Here is a 24,419-nt window from a genome sequence, read left to right on the forward strand (position 1 = left end):
TTGCTTTCCTAATTTCAGCCACACTTTTCTCATTGTTGGCATACAGAAAAGCCATAGTTTTTGGGGTGTTAATTTTATACCCTGTTACTTTGCCAAAGTTTGGAATCAGCTTGAGTAATTTGGGACTGGAGTCTATGGTATTCTTTAAATACAAGATTACATCATCTGCAAAGAGGGAGAGTTTTATTACTTCTTTCCATATTTGGATCCCATTTATGTTTGCATCTTGTCTTATTGCTGAAGCTCGGCATTCTAATACTAGGTTGAAGAGAAGTGGAGAGAGTGGACATCCTTGTCTTGTTCCTGAGTTAAGAGGAAATGGCTTTAGTTTTTCACCATTAAGTATAATGCTGGCTGTAGGTTTGTCATATACAGCCTTTATTGTATTGATGAATGTTCCATGGATTCCTAATTTTTCCAAAACCTTCATCATAAAGAGGTGTTGGATCTTGTCGAATGCTTTTTATGCATCTATTGAGACAACCATGTGGTTCTTATCCTTGCTCCTGTTGATGTGATGAATAATATTAATTGATTTGCGTATATTGAACCAGCTTTGCATCCCTGAAATGAATCCTGTTTGATTGTGGTGTCTTGTTTTTTGGATGAATTGTTGAAGTCAATTGGCCAAAATTTTGTTGAGAAGTTTTGAATCAATGTTCATCTAAGAAATGGGTCTGTTGTTCTCTTTCCCTGCCTGGTTTTGGAATGAGAATGATGATGGCTTCATAGAATGTGTTCGGTAGTGAACTTTCTCTTTTAATTTCATTGAAGAGTTGGAGGAGAATTGATGAGAGCTCAGCGTTGAAGGCCTTGTAGAATTCCGATGTAAAACAATCTGGTCCTGAACTTTTATTAGCTGGCAGGTCTCTTATTGCTGTTTCTATTTCAATGCTTGATATTGTCCTGTTAAGATGGTTTAACTCAACATGGTTTAGTTTTGGCATGTCAATATGTGCTAGGAAAAGGTCCATTTCTGCCAAGTTCTCAAACTTATTAGCATAAAGTTTTGAGAAGTATTCCCTTAAAATATTCTGAATCTTGGTTTTTTCCGAGATGATGTTTCCATTCTCCTCTACGAGTTTATTTATTTGGGTGTGTTCTCTTCTTTTTCTGATAAGATTTGCTAAGGATCTGTCAGTTTTGTCAATTTTTTCGAAGAACCAACTCTTTTTTTTTGTTGATTCTTTCTACAGGTTTTTGGATTCTGAATCATTTAATTTTCATTTAATTTTAAATATTGCTTTCCCTCGATTAGATTGGGGTTTATCCTGCTGCTTTTTTCAAGGAGGTTCAGATGTCTCATTAAATTATTGGTTTCAGATCTCTATAATTTGTTGATGTAGGAACTCAGAGATAAAAACTTGCCTCTGAGTACTACCTTTCCTGTGTCTCAGAGGAGCTGGTAATTTGTGTGCTCATTTTTGTTGAATAGCATGAACATTTGAATTTCCTTCCTAATCTCTTCCTTGACCCACTCGTTATTAAGCAGTTCGTTGTTCAGCCTCCATGTGATACCGGACTTTCTTTGGTAGTTTTGGTGTTGAGTTCTAATTTTATTTCCTTTTGGTCTGTGAGAATGCAAGGTATAATTCAATGTTTTTGATTTTTGGACGTTTGCCTTGTGGCGTAAAATGTGGTCTATTTTGGAAAATGTTCCATGTGCTGCTGAGAAAAACGTGTATTCTGATGATGCTGGGTGCAATATTCGGTATATGTCTGTTAAATCTATTTGATCTATGCAGCTGTTTATATCTGGAGTTTCTCTGTTGAGTTTTTGCCGAGTTGATATATCTAGTGGGGAGAGTGGTGTGTTAAAATCCCCTACAATGAATGTCTTTGAATCAATTTGGGATTTGTGGGAAATTAGTGTTTCTTGGATGAATTTGGGTGCTCCATTGTTTGGTGAATAGATATTTAGAATTGTAATATCCTCCTGAAGGAGAGATCCCTTAATTAGTATGCAGCGACCTTCTTTATCTCTTCTCACGAATTTTAATTTGAAGTCTATTTTATCTGATATTAGGATTGCAACTCCCGCCTGTTTATGGGGGCCGTTTGCTTGGTAAATTTTGTTCCAGCCTTTAACATTGAAAATGTGTTTGTTTTTACAGGCAAGATGTGACTCCTGAAGGCAGCAGATGAAAGGATCTTGTTTTTTAATCCAACTTGACAGTCTATATCACTTAATTGGAGAGTTAAGTCCGATGACCTTAAGAGAATGTACTGAGAGGTATTTGGAAGTTCCTACCATGTTTTCCACCTTCTTGGGGGCTGCCAAAACTGGGTTCTTCCTATAGTTTTTGGATTCTCAGTTTGGGTGCACTTTCTTGGCCTTTATTGTGGTCTCATTTGTTTTCTATGTGTAGGATGTCTTTAAGAATCTTTAGTAGGCCTGGTTTGGTGGAGATGTATTGTTTCAATTTTTCTTTGCTATGGAAGGTTTTTATTTGACCTTCAGTTATGAAGGAGAGTTTATCTGGGTTCAGCAATCTTGGTTGATAGTTGTTTGTTTTAAGGGCATGCATACATCATTCCAGGCTCTTCTTGCTTTGATTGTCTCTGCTGAGGAATCTGAGGTGATTCTAATTGGTTTCCATTTATAGGTGATTAATCTTTTCTCCTTGACAGCTTTAATGAACTTTTCTTTGGTCCAAATTGATCCTGTGTGGATTATAATGTGGTGGTGGGATGTCCTATTCTGGTCTGGTCTATTTGGAGTTCTAAAAGCTTCTTTATCTGATTAGGCCGATCTTTTTGCATGTTTGGGAAGTTCTCTGCTAGGATCCTGTTAAACAAATTTCCTGGAGTATTAACTTCTGTTTCTGGGTGTTCCTCTACACCCATTATCCTTAGATTAGGCCTTCTGATGGTGTCTTCCAAGTGTTGGATAGATGTCTCATATTTCATTGATTTGTCCTGAATTGTTGTATGTTCCTTTTCTATAATATCTAGGCTGTCTTCAATCCCTGAGATTTGATCTTCTGCATGGTCTAACCTGCTGTCAAGACTTTCTACTTTGTTTTTTATTTCTTTTCCTTCTAATTGGTCAGCTTTTATGACTTCAAATTATTTGTTAAAACTTTGTTTTAGATCTTGTATGAGCTTCTTTACTTCCTTAATTTGGTGTTCAGTGTTTATTCTCAGATCACTTAGTTGATTGGTTATGGTTTCCTTGGACTCCCATTCCTTCTGTTGGGTTCCATTCAGCATTCCCTTTGTGGTCTCCCTGACTTGCTTCAGCTCTTTGTTAATGTATTCCATGAATGACTTTAGTGATCTATGTGTATTCTGATCCTGCTCTCTCAATTCCTGTATTACTCTTGGATTAGCTTCCTCCCGTTCGTGCGATTCCTGTAGTTCTCTTTGAGTGTTCTCAGCCTGCTCACGCCATTCCTGCCTTTCTCTTTGAGTATTCTCAAGCTGCTCACGCAAATCCTGTATCAGTTTTTGAGTAGCTTCGCAAGCTCATGATATTCCTTTATAAAACTTTGAATTGCCTCCTCTCTCTCCCTCTCACACTCATACAGAGTTCTTTGTAGGTTTTTGATCTTTTCATTTATCAAGTTTGCCATTAGTGTTTCTCGAGCTATTTGGGAACTCTATCCTGGATTATTCATTATCTGTTCTCTCCCCTGATTATCATGAGTGGGAGTTGAGATACCCATACTTGCCATTTTTCTTGTGTTTTTCTGCCTTACTCTGCCCATTTGGGATAAAAATAACACCAGTTTTATTCTAGAACACTTTCTTAAGGCAAGCATCAACCAAAGTCTGTATTTGCAGTCAATAGTCTGCAGATAGAATCTGTACAGATACATCTATTCTAAATTAAACAACTATATATTAATGGTCTACGAACCGCAAAGAATTTGGCAAACCAGAAATTATTAGGATTAGGGAGAGATGTGGGTAAAAAATAGGAATAGGGAGATGTGGGAAGGCACAAGGAAAGTTATTTTAACTAAGTCCTAATCTCAAAGCAGCAACTAGCTTGAACAGTATGAAAGTAGAGAGAGAGAAAAAGAAGAAGAAAGAGAAAGAGAACAAAAAGGGACCCAAAAAAATAGAAAGGTAAAAATTAAAAATATTATTCAGAATCAAAAACAAACTATTCAGAGAAGAACATAAATATGATGAGAGAAGGGGAGGAATATAAAGGAGATGTGAAAAACTTAAAAGTAAAATCATTTAAAATATTATATGGGTATAAAGAGGTAGTAATTCTATTAAGGAATTTAAGTCAAAGAGGTTTTGAATTGAGTAATAAATTTGTGGAGTAAGTGTGTACACTACGGGGGATAAGGTCTAAAAATCGACAAAGGGTTTATCTGAGGATGTGCAGAAAGCACAATTAAGTCACATAAATAACGAAAGAGAAGAGCAGGTGAAAAGGATAAGAAAGAAAGAAAAAAGATCAGAAGTTCAGTAGAGCTAATCAGAAAAACAAAACAAAACAAAAAACAAAAAAGGAAGAAAAACGCACACACACTTATACCCCTAAATTAAAATTCTAAGACGAAAAAAATTTACTAGAAAATAATTTTGTTCAAAACAGGTAAAAATTAAAGATTAAAAAATATTTAGAAAAACAATTTTTTATAAAAGATACAACAAAAAAAAAGTTCTTTGATTTTTTTGGGAGGGGTGGGAAAAATCCAGTGTCTTCCTTGTGTCCGTAACCAGCCTCTTGTTGAAGTCTCTGGTTTGCTTGTGCTCCTCTGTCTTGGTTGGTTACTTAAGTCAGTTTCTTTGAATAGGCAGAATAATGCTCTGCAATCCTCCTCCCAGGTTAGTAAAATGGGAGGAGATGGATTTTTCCTCGAGTTTGAAGATGCTGTGATGAGGCTAGGTTCTGGGTAGAGTTGAGGCCTTTCAGCAAACAGTAGCTTTTCCCAGGGGATGGTATGTGAGAAACTGACAGAGCCCAGCCTGGAGCCACTCTCAGGGTTTCTGTTTACTGAATTTCAATTGATTGTCAAAGCTGCTAAAGGGAGTGGCAGCTCTGGCTCTGATTATCCCGTGAAGAAAGCCACTCCTGGGGCTGGGGCCGGAGCTGGGTGACTTTTCCCTGGGTGGAGCTGAGTCTGGCAGGTCAGGTTAGGCTCTTGGGACCAGCTAGATGACTGTAGATTTATTCCAAGGCCTGAGTTGGAGCTAGCAGCTCCACCGAGCTTTTTTGGTATCCAAGATGGAGATCTCCAGTACTGGGAGGGGTGGTGTGGCCTTCCCTCCTCTGCTCCAGGAGAAGGACTGAAGTTGTTAGGCTTCTACTCACACTGAGTCTTGGTTCCTGGGTCGTCTCTGGTCTGTGATCTACAGGATGAAGATGTCTGCTCCTTGTTGGTTCTTGCTGGTGTTGAGTAGAATCCACTCGCCCGATGTGTCTGACTCCTTTGTCCCAGAATCTCTGTGATTCAGGTATGGCGGCTGCAGTCCCCAACGCCACTGCTGCCGCCAGCGCAGCAGCTGCTGGCAAGTGCTCAAGGCTGTCTCCTTCCCTGGATTTTCTCTCTCTGGCCTAACTCTCTGTCCTGTGAAGGCACACTTGGTGTGATTCTCTGGCTTAAGACTGTTCAGTGGAACTCTAAAACTGCTTTCTATGCAAAAGCTTGTTTAGCCTCCAGCTTCTCCTCCGCTATCTTCCTACAAAAAAAAATTAGAAAGAAAATTTCTTTGGGGTGAGAAATGCAGTTTATTCTATAGCAAGTCTCACTTCAGCAATAAATTCAAAAGCTAGACTTCAAGTAATTGAAATTAAGTAAGAAGTTGAGTTTAAAAAAGAAAAAAAAAACAAACTCCACCTACTCTTTCTTGCCTGGACACCTGGTGTGGGTAAAAATGCATCAAGTTCCTGAATTGGAACCAAAGTGACAAGGACATTACTTGGTGGTTCTAACTTCACTGTCGCCAATTAAATTAGCTAGAAAACAGCATTGAATCCATCAGTCTCAAGTGAAACAGACAGTGGACCAAGATACAAAGAAGGCTGCAAGATGGACTGTTCAGATACACTCAGCGGATCCCTTTAAGGATAAGACTTGCTAAGTGTTAATTCGTGCTAACTCGTGTGTTTCTATAATTTACCAGTTTTCTACTAAATTTACATTTTAAGCCTGTTCATTAGGTGGAGAGAAGGGAATTTTTAGCATTTGGTAAGAAGAAATCAAGGATTTGATTGCACATGAAAACCTGTGGGGGATGTATAAAGCAACTGGGCCATAATACACAGCAGGGCCCAGTAATCAATGTGGCCCCATGTCCTGGCCCTTGGAATGCACGGGGCATACCACCAAAGGGTCAGGGCATGCTGCTGGAGGGGGTAGGATGTCATCCTCACATGATGAGCTGTGAAGAAGTGATTGCGGAACAGGCAGTTTGTGAAGTGATGGTTGAAAACTGTTAGGCAGGAGACCCTCTAGAATGATGGAGGGGTTCAACCTATATATAGGCTGCATGGTCAGAGCATTGGAATTGAAGAAAATCAAGGGAAGATCTGGAAGAAAGGAAGTGATGAGGTAGAAGAGGTGAAAGATCTGCGAGAAGAATTTGAGGAAGAGCAGGAAGGTAAGGATGCCAATTGGCCACCAGGCCAGAGTAGTGTAGGCCAATGGATAATGGAGAGGCCTAAAGAGAAGAAGTAAGTGATGGAAGGAAAAAATGTAAATTAGGAAAGGTCTATAAAGAAGGAGGGTGTAAGGAAAAAGGATAAAGCCTTAACTCTTGAAGTTTGGAGCTTTGGAGATAATTTGGGTGTGGGGGGGTGGTGGGTTGCAGACCAAACTATGTGTGCGGCTGCCCATTGGAGATCTGAGATTTGGTGGTTGGTGCTGGCTTGTCACTGAGTGTACAGCCCAGGACAAGGTAAATGCAGGCCCATTTCTAGTGTCAATAATGTTTTCTTCAATGTGACTCATTGGATTGTCTTGTTTTATACATCATAAGTATACAAGGTCACATTAATAGTCTCAAAGGCCACGAATTTTGTAAAATGTTGAGGTCATAATAGGTTTGCAAAACCCAATGAGAAGGTGATGTTGCAATGGCAATATGATATCACAATATCAAATCATAATAATATTTTGATGTCATAATTAGTTGGTGATGCCATAATGGTGATGAGGTCACAATAGATTTATGATGTCACAGTGGGTTGATGATGTCACAATGGCATACTTGACTTCAATTTTCATTAACTCCCAATGAGAATATGAATTCAGAATGGGATTGTGAGATCTACAAAGTCATGCATTGGCCCAAACGTGATGAACTCCCAACAGGTATGTGATGTCAAAATGTGACACAATGCTCATGATATCTGACAGAGTGATGACACAATTTTCAAGATATCAGACTGTATTTATAATATCTCATGTCATACCAGATATATGAAGTAAAAAACAGATTATGAGATCAAAAAGGGCCTATGTATCACAAGGGCATCATGACAAAGTTATGAGGAGAGAACTGGTAAATGATGTCACACTGGTGATTCTGCCTCCACGGGTTTGTAATATAACAAAGGTGTAGCTGATCTCAATTGTTAGACCATAATGATTATGTGAGTAAAGAATTGAATTTTGTTCCATATCTTAGCTATGGTAAATAATGCTGCAATAAACATAGTTGTGCTGGTAGCTTTAGTGTGGTCTTGTTTGTAAACATTTGGGTAAATGCCCCAAAGTGGGATTGCTGGGTCATAGGGGAGCTCTATGTGAAGTCTTTTGAGGAACCTCCATACTGCTTTCCAAAGTGGTTGAAAAAGTTGACATTCCCACCAACAATGAAGTAAGGTTCCCTTCTGTCCACATCCCCTCCAGCATCTGTTGTTGTTAGGAGTTCTTGATTTTTGCCATTCTAACTGGAGTGAGGTGGTATCTCAATGTTATTTTGATTTGCATTACTTTTATGGCTAGGGATGTTTAGCATTTCCTCATGTGTCTATTGGCCATCCTTCTTTCTTCTTCAGAGAAGTTTCTCTTTAAGTCTTTCGCCCACTTATTTATTGGGCAGTTGTTTCTTTGAGGATTTGTTGTTGGGGGGATTTAATTTTTTGAATTCCAAGTATATTTTAGATATGAGACCCTTGTCTGTTGTATGGCTAGTAAAGATCTTCTCCCACCATAGCTAAGATATGGAACCAAGCCAGATGCCCTTCAGTAGATGAATGGATCAAGAAAATGTGGTATATATGCACAATGGAATTCTATGCGTCCATCAGAAAGAATGACATTGCCCCCTTTGTTAGGAAATGGAAAAATTTGGAAAAAATTATATTAAGTGAAGTAAGCCAGGCCCAAAGGAACACAGGTCCCAATGTTTCCCTTATTTGCAATATCTTGTATATTTATGAGTCAAGCGGAAAAGGTCAGATAATGTGATGTTAGGAAAATGAACACTTAGATATGTATTTTAATGTTTATTTTCTTTCATGCATGTGTTTCTAACTCATTTATAAGATTATTTCTTTGTTGCTTTGTATGTCTCTCCCCCAGAGTATAACCTCCACTTTCACTATATTTGATGTCAGTATAACTTGTGGAGGAGATGGAGAAAAACAAGTCGTTTAAGAATTCAGGTGGACCGGTTGCCACAATGAGAAGTTCAAATTGTCATGACAAAAATGAGCTTTACAATGTCGGTGGGGGTTCAGTGGGGGAAGTATTGGGTGGAGGGGAGGGGAGAGGCTGGGAAGGGAGCTGAAGGGTAAACAAAAAAAAAGAATTGAATTTTGATTTCACAAAGGCCATATGCTTTTTCAAAGGTGCTAAGAGGTTATAACCGATTGAAATGTCTGAATGGCAATGTGATGACGCAAGAGGTTAGTGATATCACGGTGGTAATGAGGTCACCTATGGAATAGTGATGTCACTACGAGTTTGCAATATTATAATCACATGTCTGATTTCTATTGCTACTAGTTCACAATGAGGTTAAATGTTCAAGGAAGGATCTAGAAGTCCTAAAACCCATGATATTTCTAACATGTGATTTCAAAAAAGGATGGTGAAAACAGAATGGCACAGTGATATCACAATGTGAATGTGATGTCACAATATCATGTCATAATATTGTTAAGGGTGTTCAGAGGAAGATGGCAGAGGAGAAGCTGAAGGGCAAACAAGCTCTCTCATAGAGAGCAGTTTTAGTGTTCCAGTGAACAGTCCTAGGGTAGAGAATCACACCAAGTGTTCAATAACAGTACAGAGAGTTTGGCCAGAGAGGGAAAATCTAGGCAAGGAGACAGATCTGAACATTACCAGTAGCCGTGGCTGCAGCAGATGCAGAGGCAGTGGCAGCTGTACCCTCCATACCTACAACAGAGAGAGTCCAGGACAAAGGTGCCTGAAACAGAGGACTAGGTGATTCTACTCACCACCAGAAAGAACTGAGAAGGAGCATATATCTTCATCCTGCAGATCGCAGACCAGTGATGACCCAGGAATCAAGACTCTGGCTTGAGTTGAACCCTGACATCCTCACTCCTTATCAGGGAGCAGAGGTGAGAAGGCCAACCCTTGCCCCCCCACCCCACTGGAGATCTCCATTTTTGTGACTGACAAAGGCTGGGCTGAGCAGCTAGCTCAAACTCAGGCCTTGAAAGAAAACAAAAGAGTCATTTTGCAGGTCATAGGAACTAGAAGTTACCTACCAGGCTCAGTTCAACCGAGGGGAAAGTCACCCAGCCCAGGCCTCTAAAGATAGCTCTGCCCTAAGAAGAGTGACTTTCTTCACCGGGTAAACAGAGCCAAAGTCTGTCCCTCCCTGGAGCAGCCTAGACAAACAATTGAAATTCAGTAAACATAAACCCTGAGAATGGCTTCAAGCTGGGATCTGTGAGTGTCTCAGGAGCTAGCCCCTCAGGGAAAAGCTACTGTATACTGAAAGGCCTCAACCCTACCCAGAACCTAGCCTCATCACAGCATCTCCAAACTAAAGGAAACAGCCAACTCCCCCTGTTGTGATACTCAAAGAAGATCTCCCTCCTACTAAACTAGCCTGGAAGGAGGATCAGAAATTCCTGCCTAACACAGAGCATTTTCTGCCTGTCCAAACAAAATGACTTAAGAAACCAATCAGGCCATAGGAAAACCAAACACCACAAGCATACCAGAAACTCCACTAAGAGAATGGTTACAAACACAGGGGAGATATAGGGTCTTCCCATTCCCCCCCAAAAAAAAAACCCAAAAAATCAAAGAACTCTTTTTTGAACCTTTTTTAAAATTTTTATTTTTAAGTGTTTTCTGTTACTCTTTTTATTCTCATAATTTTTATTTTTGGTGTGTGTTTGTGTGTGTGTGTGTGTGTGTGTGTGTGTGTGTGTGTGTGTGTGTGAGTGTGGTGTGTGTGTGTGTGTGTGTGTGTGTGTGTGTGTGTGTGTGTGTGTGTGTGTGTGTTTAAACTCTTTTGATCTTTTGGTCTTTTTTTGTTGTTTACATTTTTTCTCTTTCTTTTTTTCATCACTTAATTGTTGCTCTGCTCATGCCCAGATATATACCTGTTGTCAATTATTAGACCTTATTCCCAATTGTGTACATACTTCATCCAGAAATTTATTACTCAACAACCTCTTAGGCTTAATTTCTTTAATAGCAGTATTATCTCTTTATAACTACATAATTTTCAATAACTAATTTTAAATATATTTTTATTGTGAAAATACTGAACAAAGGGTTTACAATTACATGGGCAAAATAATGAGTACATTTCTTATCAAGCATTGTAGCCTCCTCCTTTGTTTCCCTTTCTCATCCCTTGCCATCCCTCCCGTCCCCCCACCAACTCCCCCCCCCAAAGTTGTAAAGTTCGTTTTTCGACATAACAACTTGTACATCTCATTATTGTAATGGGTCCACCTGTATCCTTATTTAAAAGGTTTGTTTTTTTCCCTTGCTTCCACAAATTTATGTTTCCTTTCTATCCCTCCCCTCCTGTCCTCCTATCATTTTCTTCTCAAAATAATATCTTTAAACTTATGTAATTTTAAGTGTTTCACTTCTTAAACCTAAATTTTTGTGTTTCCATTTTTTTTTGTTTTTTTAAATCTCTCTCCTATCATTCTGTCCAATTCATTTCCCTCTCAAAGATTAGGACTTGGTTAAATTTACTCTCCTTTTACATCTCCGCATGCCTCTAGTCTTATTTTTCCCCACATTTCTCCCTAAAGCTAATAATTTCTGGTTTTCCAAATCCTTCTTTGCTGTTCTTAACCCATTAATCAATGATTGTTTGATGTTGAATAGATTGTGTCTATTGAACTAGATTGTATCTTCAGCCATTTTGATTGTGCAACTATAGGACTCTGGTTGATGTTTGCCTTAAAATAGTGCTCTAGCACAAAATTGGTATTACTTTCATACAAAATGGGCAGAACAAGCCAGAAAAACACAAGAAAAATGGCAAGTCCAGGTATCTGAACTCCCACTCATGATAATCAGGTGACAGAATAGTTAATGAATAATCCAGAAAAAAGTTCCCCCAAAGCTCAACAAATACTACTGGTAAACATGGTAATTGAAATTATTGAAAACTTGCATAGGGAGCAAGAAGAGGCAAACAAAAAATTAATACAGGAATCTTATTAGCATTAAGAAGCTACTTAAATATAAATACAGGAGTTGTGTAAGCAGGGTGAGAACAGTCAAAGAGAAATACAAGAATCACGTGAGCAGGCTGAGAACAGTCATAGAGAATTACAGGAGTTGTGTAAAACATGAGGAAGCTAATCAAAGAGTATTGCAGGAATTGTAAGAGTGGGATGAGAATAGACAAAGAACCATAAAGGTATTCATGGAATCCATAAACAGACAGCAGATAGAATTCAGGAAGACCATAAATGAAATGCTGAATGGAGCCAGACAGAAGGAATGGCAGTCCAAGGAAAACATAACCAATCAACTGAGTGATTTGAGAATAAACACGGAACACCAAATTAAGGAAGTAAAGTTCCTAAAGATCTAAAACAAAGTTCCAACAAAGAATTTGAAGCCATCAAAGCTGACCAAGTAGAAGGAAAAGAAATTAAAAACAAGATAGAGAGACTTGACAGTAAGTTAGACCATGCAGAAGATCCAATCTCGGGGATTGAACACAGCCTAGATATTATAGAGAAAGAACATACAACTATCCAAGACAAATCCAAGAAATATGATAGAACTATTCAATATTTGGAAGACACTATCAGAAGGGCTAATCTGAGGATAAGGGGTGTGGAGGAGCACCTAGAGACAGAAGGTAATGGTCTAGGAAATTTATTTAACAGAATCCTAACAGAGAACTTCCCAAACATCCAAAAAGATATGCCTATTCAGATTCAAGAAGCTTTTAGAACCCCAAATAGACCAGACCAGAAAAGGACATCCCACCATCACATTATAATCCACAAAGCATCAATTCAGGCCAAGTAAAGGTTCCTTAAAGTTCTCAAAGAGAAAAGATCAATTACCTATAGAGGAAAACCCATTAGAATCACCTCAGATTTCTCAGCAGAAATGATTCAAGCAAGAAGAGCCTGGAAGGATGTATGCCATGCCTTAAAGACAAACAACTGTCAACCAAGAATTCTGTACACAGCTAAACGCTCCTTCATAACCAAAGGTCAAATGAAAAGCATCCATAGCAAAGAAAAATTGAAACAATATATTTCCACCAAACCAGGCCTACTTAAGATGTTCCAAACTTAGAAAACCAAGAAGACCACAGTAAAGGCTAGGAAATGGCATCCAAGGGAATAAAATTAGAACTTAACACCAAAAGCCGCCAAAGAAAGTATTGTACCACATGGCGGCTGAACAACACATTGTTGAATCACCAGTGGGTCATGGGAGAGATTAGAACGGAAATTCACATATTCAAAACATTCAACAAAATGAACACACAAATTGTCAACTCCTCTGGGACACAGAAAATGCAGTACTCAGAGGCAAGTTTATAGATTTGAGTTCCTACATCAATAAATTACAAAGATCTGAAACCAACAATTTAATAAGACATCTGAACCTCCTTGAAAAAGAGCAGCAAGATAAACCCTAATCCAGTAGATGGTAAGAAATAATTAAAATTAAAATTAAATCAAAATTAAATGAATTAGAATCCCAAAACACCATAAAAAGAATCAACAAAACAGAGTTGATTCTTCAAAAAAAATTAACAAAATGGACAGACCCTTAGCAAATCTTATCAGAAAAAGAAGAGAACACACCCAAATAAACAAACTTAGAGATGAGAATGTAAAGATCACCACAGAAACAACCAAAATTCAGAACATTATAAGGGAATACTTCTCAAAGCTTTATGCTAATAAGTTTGAGAACCTGGCAAAAATGGAAGTTTTTCTAGCAAATATTGTCATGCCGAAACTAAACCAAGTTGAATTAAATCAACTTAACATGCCCCTATCAAGCATTGAAATAGAAGCAGCAATAAGAGACCTCCCATCTAAGAAAAGTCGGGACCAGATGGATTTACAACAGAATTCTACAAGGCCTTCAAAGCAGAGCTGACACCAATACCCCTACAACTCTTCAATGAAATTGAAAGAGGAAGTTGATTACCGCACTCATTCTATGAAGCCATCATGACCCTCATCCCAAAACCAGGCAAGGACTCATCAAAGAAAGAGAACTAGAGACCCATTTCTTTGATCTACATTGATGCAAAACTCCTCAACAAAATTTTAGCCAATCGACTTTAACAATTCCTCCAAAAAAACATACAGCAAAATCAAACAAGTTTCATTTCAGGGATGCAAATCTGGTTCAATATATGCAAATCAATTAATATAATTCATCACATCAACAAGAGGAAGGATAAGAACCACATGTTTACCTCAATAGATGCAGAGAAAGCATTTGACAAGATCCAACACCACTTTATGATGAAGGCTCTGGAAAAACTATGAATCCAGTGAACCTTCGTCAATACAATAAAGGCTGCATATGACAAATCTAAAGCCAGCATTATACTTAATAGTTAAAAACTAAAGCCATTTCCTCTTAGCTCGCAAACAAGGAAAGGATGTCCACTCTCTCCACTTCTGTTCAATTTAGTATTAGGATGCCTATGTACAGCAATAAGACGAGATGGAAACATAAAAGTGATCAAAATAGGGAAAGATGATATAAAACTCTCCCTCTTGGCAGATGACATGGTCTTGTATTTAAGGAATCCCATGTACTCCAATCCCAAATTACTCATGCTGATTCAATACTTTGGCAAAGTAGCAGGGTATAAAATTAACTCTGAAAAATCAATGGCTTTTCTATATGCCAACATTGAGAAAAGTGTGGCTGAAATCAGGAAAGCAACTACATTCATAATAGCCCAACAAAAAATAAAATAACTAGGAATGAACTTAATCAAAGAACTGAGGGATCTTTATGAGGAAAAAAAACTGAAATAGGAAATCAAAACGGAACTTAGAAAGTTGAAAAATCTCTGATGCTCTTGGATTGGAAGGATCCACATCGTGAAAATGGCAATACTTCCCAAGGCTATCTACAAATTCAATGACATACCTATCAATATTCCAAGCTCATTCTTCAAGAAAATAGAAGAGTCAATCCAAAAAGTCATATGGAACAATAAAAGACCCCAAATAGCAAAAATGATACTTAATAGAAAGAACAGTGTTGGAGGAATATCAGTATCAATTTTCAAACTCTACTACCAAGCCATAATAATAAAAACATCTCGGTACTGGCACAAGAACAGACCTCACAACAAAAGGAATAGAATTGAAAACCCAGAAATGAACCCACAGACCTATAGCCACCTAATTTTCGATAAAGGAGCTAAAAAATAGAATGGAAAAAACCAACCTCTTCAGTAAATGGTGCTGGCAAAATTGGTTAATCACTTTTAGAAAACTAAAGCTAGATCCTTATATATCACCCTGCACAAGAATCAACTCCAAATGGATCAAAGACCTTGGAGTCAAGGCAGTAACCCTGAAAACATTACAGATCAAAATAGGAGAAACGATAGATCTCCTTGACATAGGCTGAAATTTTTTAATAGAAATCCAGAAACACAACAAATCAAAGAAAGGTTAGACAAATAGGATTGCATAAAATTCCAGAGCTTCTGCATGGCAAAGGCATAGTTAGCAATATCAATAGAAAGCCCACAGATTGAGAGAAGATCATCACTAGCCATACAACAGACAAGGGTCTCACATCTGAAATATACCTGGAACTCAAAAAACTACATCTCCCAACAACAAATCCTCAAAGAAACAACTGCCCAATAAATAAGTGGGCTAAAGACTTACAGAGAAACTTCTCTGAAGAGGAAATTAGAATGCCCAATAGACACATGAAGAAATGCTCTATTTCTCTAGACATAAAAGAAATGCAAATCAAAACAACATTGAGATTACACCCCACCCCAGTTAGAATGGCTATAATCAAAATCTCTAATCACAACAGATGCTGGAGGGGATGTGGATAGAAGGGAACTTTACTGCATTGTTGTTGAGAGTGAAAACTTGTTCAACTACTTTGGAAAGTAGTATGGAGTTTCCTCAAAAGACTCCACATAGAGCTCCTCTATGACCCAGAAATTACAGTTTGGGGCATCTACCCAAATGATCACAGACAAGGCAATACTAAAGCTATCAGCACAGTATGTTTATCACAGCATTATTTACCATAGTTAAGATATGGGACCCACCGAGCTGCCTCTCAGTAGATGAATGTATCAAGAAAATGTAGCATATTATATATATATATATATATATATATATATATATATATATATATATATTTATATTTATATATATATATATAGGAATTTTATGCTTCTATCAGAAATAAGTACATTGCCCCATTTTATAGGAAATGGAAAGACTTGGAAAAAATTATATTAAGTGAAGTAAGCCAGGCCCAAAGAAACATAGGTTCCACGGTTTACCTTATTTGCAATATCTAGTACATATGTAGGACAAACAGTAAAGGCCAAAAGCTATGTACATATGACCATATATGATGATGTTAAGTGAAATGAACCCCAAGATAGGGACACAAATATGTTTTTTCTTTCTTACTATAGTTTCTAATGTCTTTATAATGTGCCATGTAATTTTTTGTTGCTTTGCATGTTCTCCCCTCATGGTATACCCCTACTGTCACTGTATTTGTTTTCATTGCCCTGCATCTACTCTAATTCAGGGAGCAGAAGGGAAAAAACAAAATGCTTAGAAAAGGATACAAGTTGACCGATATAACAATGAGATGTACAAGACATTATGTTGAAAATGAACTTTACAACTTCGGCAAGGGTGTGTGGTAGTTGTTCAGGTGGGACGGATGTAATGGTAGGGGGAAAACAAAGGAGGAGGCAAGTATTTAGTGATGATAAACTCTAGGGAGGAAGCCAGAGACAAAATGTTGTTAGTAGCTGTATTCTTTTCTGAAAGGATGACCTTTCTCTGTCATGAGAATGACTTGTCACAGAGTTAAACTTTAAGCTGCAGCCTCGTCCAGAGCTGAAAACAATACCCACCATTCTATGTCTTCTTCTTCCTGTAGAAAAAGACCCAATCCTCAGGGTTCTAGGGCACATCACAACACTTATGGCCTCTAGTGCTTGCCCATGTCCAACACACATACACACACATACACACACACACACACACACACACACACACACACACACACACACACACACACACACACACCAACATGCTGAAGAAAATTATCCTCCCTTGATACCAAAGCATTCTTACTTTCTGAGTTGGTCCTATGATATGAAGTTCAAACTGGAGTTGAGAATTTCATTCTGTCTAGATGAGTCTTTGAGGACTTCACACCTACTGAACTCTTCAGGATTTCTAGTGTTAAAGAGAGTTCTCTATTTCCTGAAGCCCAGCAGAGCATGGGTTTCCTGATCATCTTAGGAAATTACGCTCAGTTTCTAGAAATAACGCTTTTATGCTGTAGGTGCTCCATACATATGGACAACCAACCCCAGATATGTCTGTGTGACTAGAGTCTTCTCAGTCTCATCTCTGCTATCCTTGCTCTGTATATATCTAGGATAGGAAATTTCTTCCAGATAGAATCTGGTGTCTTCTTCATAAAAATGTCTTCTTTGTTTCTTGCCTCAGATAACTGAAACTATATGCAGAGAATGTTATACTTATAAGGAAAGAGAGGCACAGAAAAGTTTCCACAGCTGTGGACAGCACACTTCAAAGGACCAGCCTAAGCTAGCACCACCACTGTTTATGGACACGTGGTTCTGACATCAGCCAAAAAGGATGCTTCTCTGAGCACATACTTCACAAGCCTATTCCTTATGTTCTTCCTGCAGGTAAAGAGTCCCATGGTATTAGAATTGGCACTCACCTTTTGAACAGATAGTTCAGTATATGCTGGGTGTTAGCTAACTTATGGTAGGTGTACAGAAAGGGTGGGCTGTGAAGTCAAGTTCTACAACACCTTGTAATAGACTTAACCCTGTCCAGGTTAAAGTGACAATGTGTTGTACTGTGATATCCTAATGGCATTAGGGAAGACAAACTATACATACAATAATTCTAGCGGCATAGAGATACTCTATCTTTCACTCAAATAGCAGGTAAAATCTTTGTTATACTATTCATTTTGAGCAGAAATGCCCTATTTTTGCCATTAGTGTATGTGGAACATCTGCAATTATAATTCAATTCAATATCCCCTTAATTCTTACAAACACTTAATGGATACATACTTCATCTTAGAAGATTATTCTTTTACTGTTATGGTAAAAGTGATATACAGATGGCTTACTGTTAAGTAAGTCAATTAATGAATACATTTCTTTTTGAACAGCATCAACCCTACCCTTTCTTCCTCCATTTTTATCATCCCAATCTTGCTCACGAGTTGTAGTTCATTTTCAAAATAGTGTCTAGTGATTATCTCTGCTGCATTTTGTCCTACAATTTCTATGCTCCCCCTTTACACTCCCCAAAAGGGTTAAACTTACATACAAGACAAAATGTACAGAAAATAAAAACAAGACAAAGAAAACATAAACAAAATATCGAAACCTTCATTTCCAAGTCTTTGAGTTCATATCTATAAATATCATTTTATATGCTCATATGCAATCACTTATTGGGATTCATGACCCTCTTTAGAATATCCTCCTTGGGTCTCACAGTGTGAATTATTGGAGTCCAGTATAATTTATCATGTGTTTTTGTGTATTTTTTTGTCTTTTTCCATCCAGTGTATTTTTGGCTTTTATCATCCAGCGTGTTTACTTTTAACTTATATGAATATTCTAGTTAGAAAAAAGGAGGGAAACCATGCAACCTATGTCTCTGTGGGTATGGCTTACTTTACTTAATATAATTTTTTCCACATTTTTCCATTTCCTTCTGAGTGGCACAGTATTATTCTGTCTTATGGAAGCATATAATTCCATTGTGTCCTTTTTTGATGCATTTGTCTTTTGTGGGACTTTACTCAGAGTCCTGGAAGCAATTGCTGTCTGCAGAGAGAGAGAGAGAGAGAGAGAGAGAGAGAGAGAGAGAGAGAGAGAGAGAGAGAGAGAGAGAGAGAGAGAGAGAGAGAGAGAGAGAGCACCAGGCAGCCATGCCCCTGGGTGTATAGACCCCACATGTGTACACACAAGGCCAGCCCATGTGCTGATTAAATGCTTCTTTTCACAGAGGTTCTTTAGGGACACACTTGCAGCCATCTTCCCTGGACACCGTGTCCAAGTACCAAGGATGCCCTATATTGTGAATGATCATTGTTTTTCAGCACCCTGATGTTTATGAGCTAAAACTTGAGATAAAGCACTACAATATGGACAAAAATGGAAAATTTCGTTTAGGTAGTAACTTCCTGATTAAAACTCCAAATAGCTCAGTAAACAAGAACAAGAAATACCAACTGGGATTATATCAAACTAAAAACTTTTAGCACAACAAAGTAAACAATCAATAGATCAGGAACATTGTTGCTTCCTTAGGCAATGGTAAATGGATGCATTTGTAGAGACCTCTGTATATTGAATCTGGATTGTAACCTGCTTGAATCAACCAGCAATGTTCTGTAGCTGTTTTGGATAATAGGTGTGTGAATTTACCATCTGGGTATGATGCAATAATATCTTTCATTGACATCTCACTGGCATAATTTTTTTGGCCATTTCACCATGCACCTGAAATGGCATATTCTGATGCAATCCGGTTGCGTCATCCCAAATAACTTTGATGCAAATAGTTCCTTGACACAGATATTAGAGCAAATACATCAAAGACAACTTCATCCCTGGGGCATCACTATCTGCTGTCCTGGAGGAAATCACATTACTTAGGATGAAGAAGGAGAATCTGCAAACATGTTTTCAATTCATGTTTTTCTCTGCATTCAGGGCCACAGATGCAGAGCCCCAGGGAAGTTTTACCCATTATTCCTGAGGATTCACAGAGGCTTTAATGAAAGATGCGCTACAGTGTACCTCTCTGTCAATAAAAAGACACATAGACACCAATAAAAAGATTTATGAATATATATACCTGACAGCCAGAATTTCACCTAGGCAGGTGCGTCAAAAATGAGCCTTTTGATGTTCACAATTGTTCTTCTCCAGCTTCCCCTCCTTATCAGGTCCTGTGCTGGCACTGGCTGCTTTTCTACTATGAAGCAACGAGCACACATGGATGGAGATGTAATGATTGCTGGGTTTTTCCCTCTCTACACTTTGGGAACAGATCGCAGTCAAAGTGATGATTCTGGAGATGGACAGAACAAGCCGTAAGTAACTCATCATTGTATTTCCATTTACAAATTTGTTCTCAGGATGGGCAATGGTAACTCCAAGTGCACACATAAATGCTCTGTGTCTTCCCATCCTTTTGCTAGAGAAACACCTCAGTTTCATTATTTTATCTCGCATCTACTTTTGAGCGGTTTTCTGCCTACAAGTAAGAGAGAAATCTAGTTTCCATCCAAGTATATTCTTCTTTCTATGATGGTAAGCTCTTCGTGATATTTACTTCAGTTTTATCTACCTTTTGATTTGTAGAACGTCCTCTTTGCTTGATTGATTATTGCTTCTGTGTTTTCATACTCTATTTCCTTTTCTTTTTGAATTTAATTTTAATATAAAGATGATTATAGAGAGGTTATAGCTATGTAAGTCAGGTAAAGAATACATTTCTTGTTGAACAATGTTACGCCTCCACATGTTTCCTCCCACTTCTTGATCGCCTGACTCCTCTTCTGCTCCAAGATGTAAAATTCATTTCCAAAGCAGTGTCTAGTAAGTATTACTGTTAAATTGGCATACCTTTTGTCTCACTGTTTCTACTTGATTATTTCATTCCTTTTACTAACTTGTGGAAGTTTTTACCATTTCCTAAATTTTCTATAGCCATAGTTTTTTTTTTAATTTTCTTTTATCTTCATTATTTTATTTTCAATTTTTAAAAATTACATTGTAAAGAATATATACAAAGGGGTTAAATAATTAAGCTAGTGAGTATATTTCTTTTTGAACAGTGTCACTCCCTCCCTCATTCTCCTTCAGTTTCTCCTATCCCGACTACTCTCCCTGACAAGGGGTATAGTTTATGCCATATTGTCTAATGTGTATCATTGCTTAATTGTTTCACCTTTTGTCCCACCCTTTCTGTTTTTCATTCTCTTCCACAAATTAGATAAGCTTATATGCAAAACAGAGGGTAGAGGAATAACAAACAGGACAAGAGGGGATTATACCAAAGAAAAAGCGAAAGGAAAAATGGAAAAAGAGGAAAAAGAAGAACAGAAAACAGTACAATAAAAAAATCAATTTGTTTCTAGTTCCTTCAGATGCAGTGCAGGTGCTTCAGCTAATTATCTGTTCTCTTGACTTATAGGAAAGGTTATGTTTTCCTTTTATTCCCCTTTTTCTATACCAATATGGTTTTCATTTTATTTATTTCATTTTATTTTCATTTATTTTCATTTATTTATGGTTTTCATTATATTTATTTCTTGAAATTTGCCTTGAAAACAATTCACTTTATCATCCATTAATCATTTAATTAAATTGAATAATCTTAATTATTATTTTACTACTTAATTTTGGTTAATGGATAATTCATGTAATTTTCACGTTATATGCTTATTTTCCTTTTTAATTTCTATCCTTACTATATGTGTTTGTATATATGCTCAATATACTTTCAACATTTTAAAAATCTGGATGGCTTTGTGTCCCATCCCATGATTGTTTGCTTGGAGAGAAGTTTTACTCAGAAGTTGAATGAGGTGTTCAGCTGGTGTATGTGAGGATCTTCTGATCAAGTTTGAAATTTAGATCTGCTGCCTCCCTGTTGATTTTGTCAGAATGATCCATCCATAAAATCTTCAGCTATTATTATATTGAGGACTATCAAAGTCTGCTTAACATAGTTTAGTGATTGTATAGTATGTAAATACACATTTTGAATTGCTATTTCATCTTGTAAACTTGATATCTTCATCATTACATTACAAAATGTCACTTCATTGCTTTGATTAAAGTCTATTGGATATGTTATACACACTCCTAATTTCTTTTGTATTTCAATTGTATTTACTGACCTTTCTTATTCTCACTGAGGGCCACTGATGGTGAAGTGAGTTTCTTGGCATCAACGTTTCCTTTGGCCTTGGGTTTTTATTCATTCATCCATTTTAGCTCTTACTGGTAGAATTTCATGCATTTACCTTTGCAGTCATTGTTGACAGGTCACAGTTCCTTATTGCTATTATGTAATTTGTTCTCCATGTTAATTGAAGCTTCTTCGACTTTTTCTCTCCTTCAGTGGTTATGAAGGAAGTTCAATAGTAGTGTCTTTTGATTACTGGATTATGTGCTTTCATTTGCTGTTATATATTTTCTGGTAATTACTGGGCTGAAAATAGATGACAAGAAGCTATTTTGGAATAACAACTCTCTGGGATGAGGAGGATGAAATAAAAAGAGAAAATAAACATACAAGCAATAGAGGGCTATGATCAAAGTCCATAAATGAATGTTCAGAAATGTCATAATGAAATCTTTTAATTTAATTTTAAATTAAATCTTTCATTTAATATATTAAGATGAAATGTTAAAGACAAACAGGAACTGCAACTGCATTATATTCCTCTTATCATTTGTAATATTGGATATCCAATTTTAGATTCTACAGTAATTACAAGATGTAATTATATTAACAATTTTCCCTCTGCATAAAAATTGTGTGTGTGATTTTGCTAGCACATTTACAATGTTAGAGTATTTTCAACTAGTTTTATAGCCACTTTGACTAGTAGGTTTTACACATTCTTGAATATTTTTATTACTCATCTATGGTTCAATCTTTTGCACAAAATGCTTTTCTGTTAACTATGTAAAAATAACTATTTATTTTTGTATACAGTAGTTCCATAAACATTTAACATTTCCCATTTAAAAACTTCTTCAAACAGCTGTCTACCCATTCTGATTTTCTCACAAAGTGGTCATATTACATGTGCATTAAATTTGGATGACAAATAGAATACTTTTGTTGTTTTTTTTGTGGAACAGGTGTGTGGGAGTATATTCTTTTAATTGTACTTGTCTGGGAATATCTTTACCCTTTTATCCTTCACTTCTAATGGATGTCTTTGCTGGCAACAGTAATCTTAGTACCCAATTTATCCATTTTTGTCCCTAATATTTTAAAGATTGTCTGCCGTGCTCTCCAGGATTCTATGGATTCTAATGTGGAGTCAGCCATTAGGAAAACAGAGGAATACCTATGTGTTATGAGTTCCATTTATAGCTTCTGTACACGAGTATGTGTTGTGGTCAAATATTTGATTAAGCTTTCATCTCTAGCTATCTCATATTTCTATCATTGTCTACATTAGGAAAGTTAAATTCTGCCATTGCTTCTTAGAACAAGCATTTTAACTTTTGTCATTCTCAACCATTTACTAAATCCTCAATACACTAATATTTGCTTTTTCAAAATAGTGTTGTCAGCTTTTGACCAATCATTTTCCACACGTCTTCATTCTTCTTTCAGGTTCCTCCTATATATGCATATGTTCAATTAGACTTTATTCAAGCTTACTATTTGTTTCTGTTTAGAAGACATCATTAACATGATAGGCTTCCAAATTGAAATTTCAAGTATGTGTATACCATGAGTTAAACAAGTTAAGCCTCACATTTTTATTTCTTCCTAGCCTCCATTATTTCCTTTTTAAACAATATGTATTGATTCAATATTATTTCTTTAGAATGTGTGTGTACACATACTCACACCATTGCACAGACATAACAGAGAGAGAGAGAGCAAAGTGTTGATTCTCTTTATTCCTCTGTAGTCTTTCTAGAATCTCAACCTAACAATGTTGGGAAGGCAATAGAGATTACTGCATTTTACAATGGTGGCCTTGAATCTTTGGATTTCAATGTAAAGCTTACAATTCTTTCATTACTCTTCATGTTGGAGATTTCTTTCTCCATTATGATGTGCTTGTAGTTAGATTCATCCCCTTGGTTTTATTACATAAATAAGAATAAAATTCCTTCACCTGGTATTTGAGCTGTCTTCTGGCTGATATTGCAGGAAGAGCTGTTCAATATTTCAGGTCTGTTAGTTAGAGAAACTTAATATAGAATCTTCCTTAAATAACTATTGAAGATGTATTATTTAGCCCAGCCTGCCTTATAACCACATAAGATAAACTGGGTGACCGAAAACACAAGATTTTTCACACAGTGGAGCTAGTTACTCGAAGATAAAAAGCAAGAGAATATTTGGTGTCTCATGAAAGACTATTCCATGTTTAATGGGCAACATTAGTGTTTGCTGTGGTGCATGTGATTATGGGGAATAAGCAAGCTCTCTCTTAAGTTTCTTAATCTTATGCATGACAAATTCCCTTCATGTCCTTAATCCCATAGAGAAGCATAAAAGACTATATTTGCATTCCATCATAGTTGGGATAATGCTTTAACATATTCATTGGCAGAGAAGCAAGTACTTAGTCCATCAAATTGATGTTTTAAATTTCTATGCTCATTATGCAGGTTTATCTTCAACACCTACCAGTTTGTTTTGGCCTTGGCATTTGCTATTGAAGAGATCAATGAAAATCCTCATATTTTACATAACTTGACGCTAGGATTTAATATCTGTAATGCTCATATGGAAACTTGGAAAACATTTAAAAATCCCTTCACGAGCCTCTTTGGGAAGGACAACCTTCCAAACTACTCCTGTGTGAGAGTGAGCAAGTCTATAGCAGTACTGACAGGACCATCAGGATTATTATCTTCCCAGATTGGTATATTGCTGAACCTGTACAGGTTTCCCCAGGTGAGAGTGGGAGGAGTGAAGGGATATAAAAAAGTATCTAATTTGGTGCCATTTCATCTGTTAGAAGATAATTATAGGAAGATACTGG

The 24,419-nt window shown here is 37.1% G+C and overlaps 1 protein-coding gene across 1 annotated transcript in view; it reads left to right on the forward strand.

Annotated features, from left to right (window-relative positions):
• Positions 1 to 1,634: 1,634 nt before the first annotated feature.
• Positions 1,635 to 24,419, forward strand: part of LOC138836716 (vomeronasal type-2 receptor 116-like) — a 40,374-nt gene continuing 17,589 nt past the window's right edge. The window contains exons 1-5 of the mRNA XM_070035408.1: positions 1,635 to 1,711; positions 5,422 to 5,475; positions 6,452 to 6,640; positions 19,611 to 19,757; positions 24,043 to 24,331. Of these exons, the coding sequence (XP_069891509.1) occupies positions 1,635 to 1,711; positions 5,422 to 5,475; positions 6,452 to 6,640; positions 19,611 to 19,757; positions 24,043 to 24,331 (756 nt within the window). The remainder of the gene's footprint in view (positions 1,712 to 5,421; positions 5,476 to 6,451; positions 6,641 to 19,610; positions 19,758 to 24,042; positions 24,332 to 24,419) is intronic.

The sequence above is a fragment of the Dipodomys merriami genome, unplaced genomic scaffold (assembly GCF_024711535.1).
Source record: "Dipodomys merriami isolate MVZ:Mamm:240054 unplaced genomic scaffold, mDipMer1.0.p SCAF_255, whole genome shotgun sequence".
Taxonomy (NCBI): Eukaryota; Metazoa; Chordata; class Mammalia; order Rodentia; family Heteromyidae; genus Dipodomys; species Dipodomys merriami.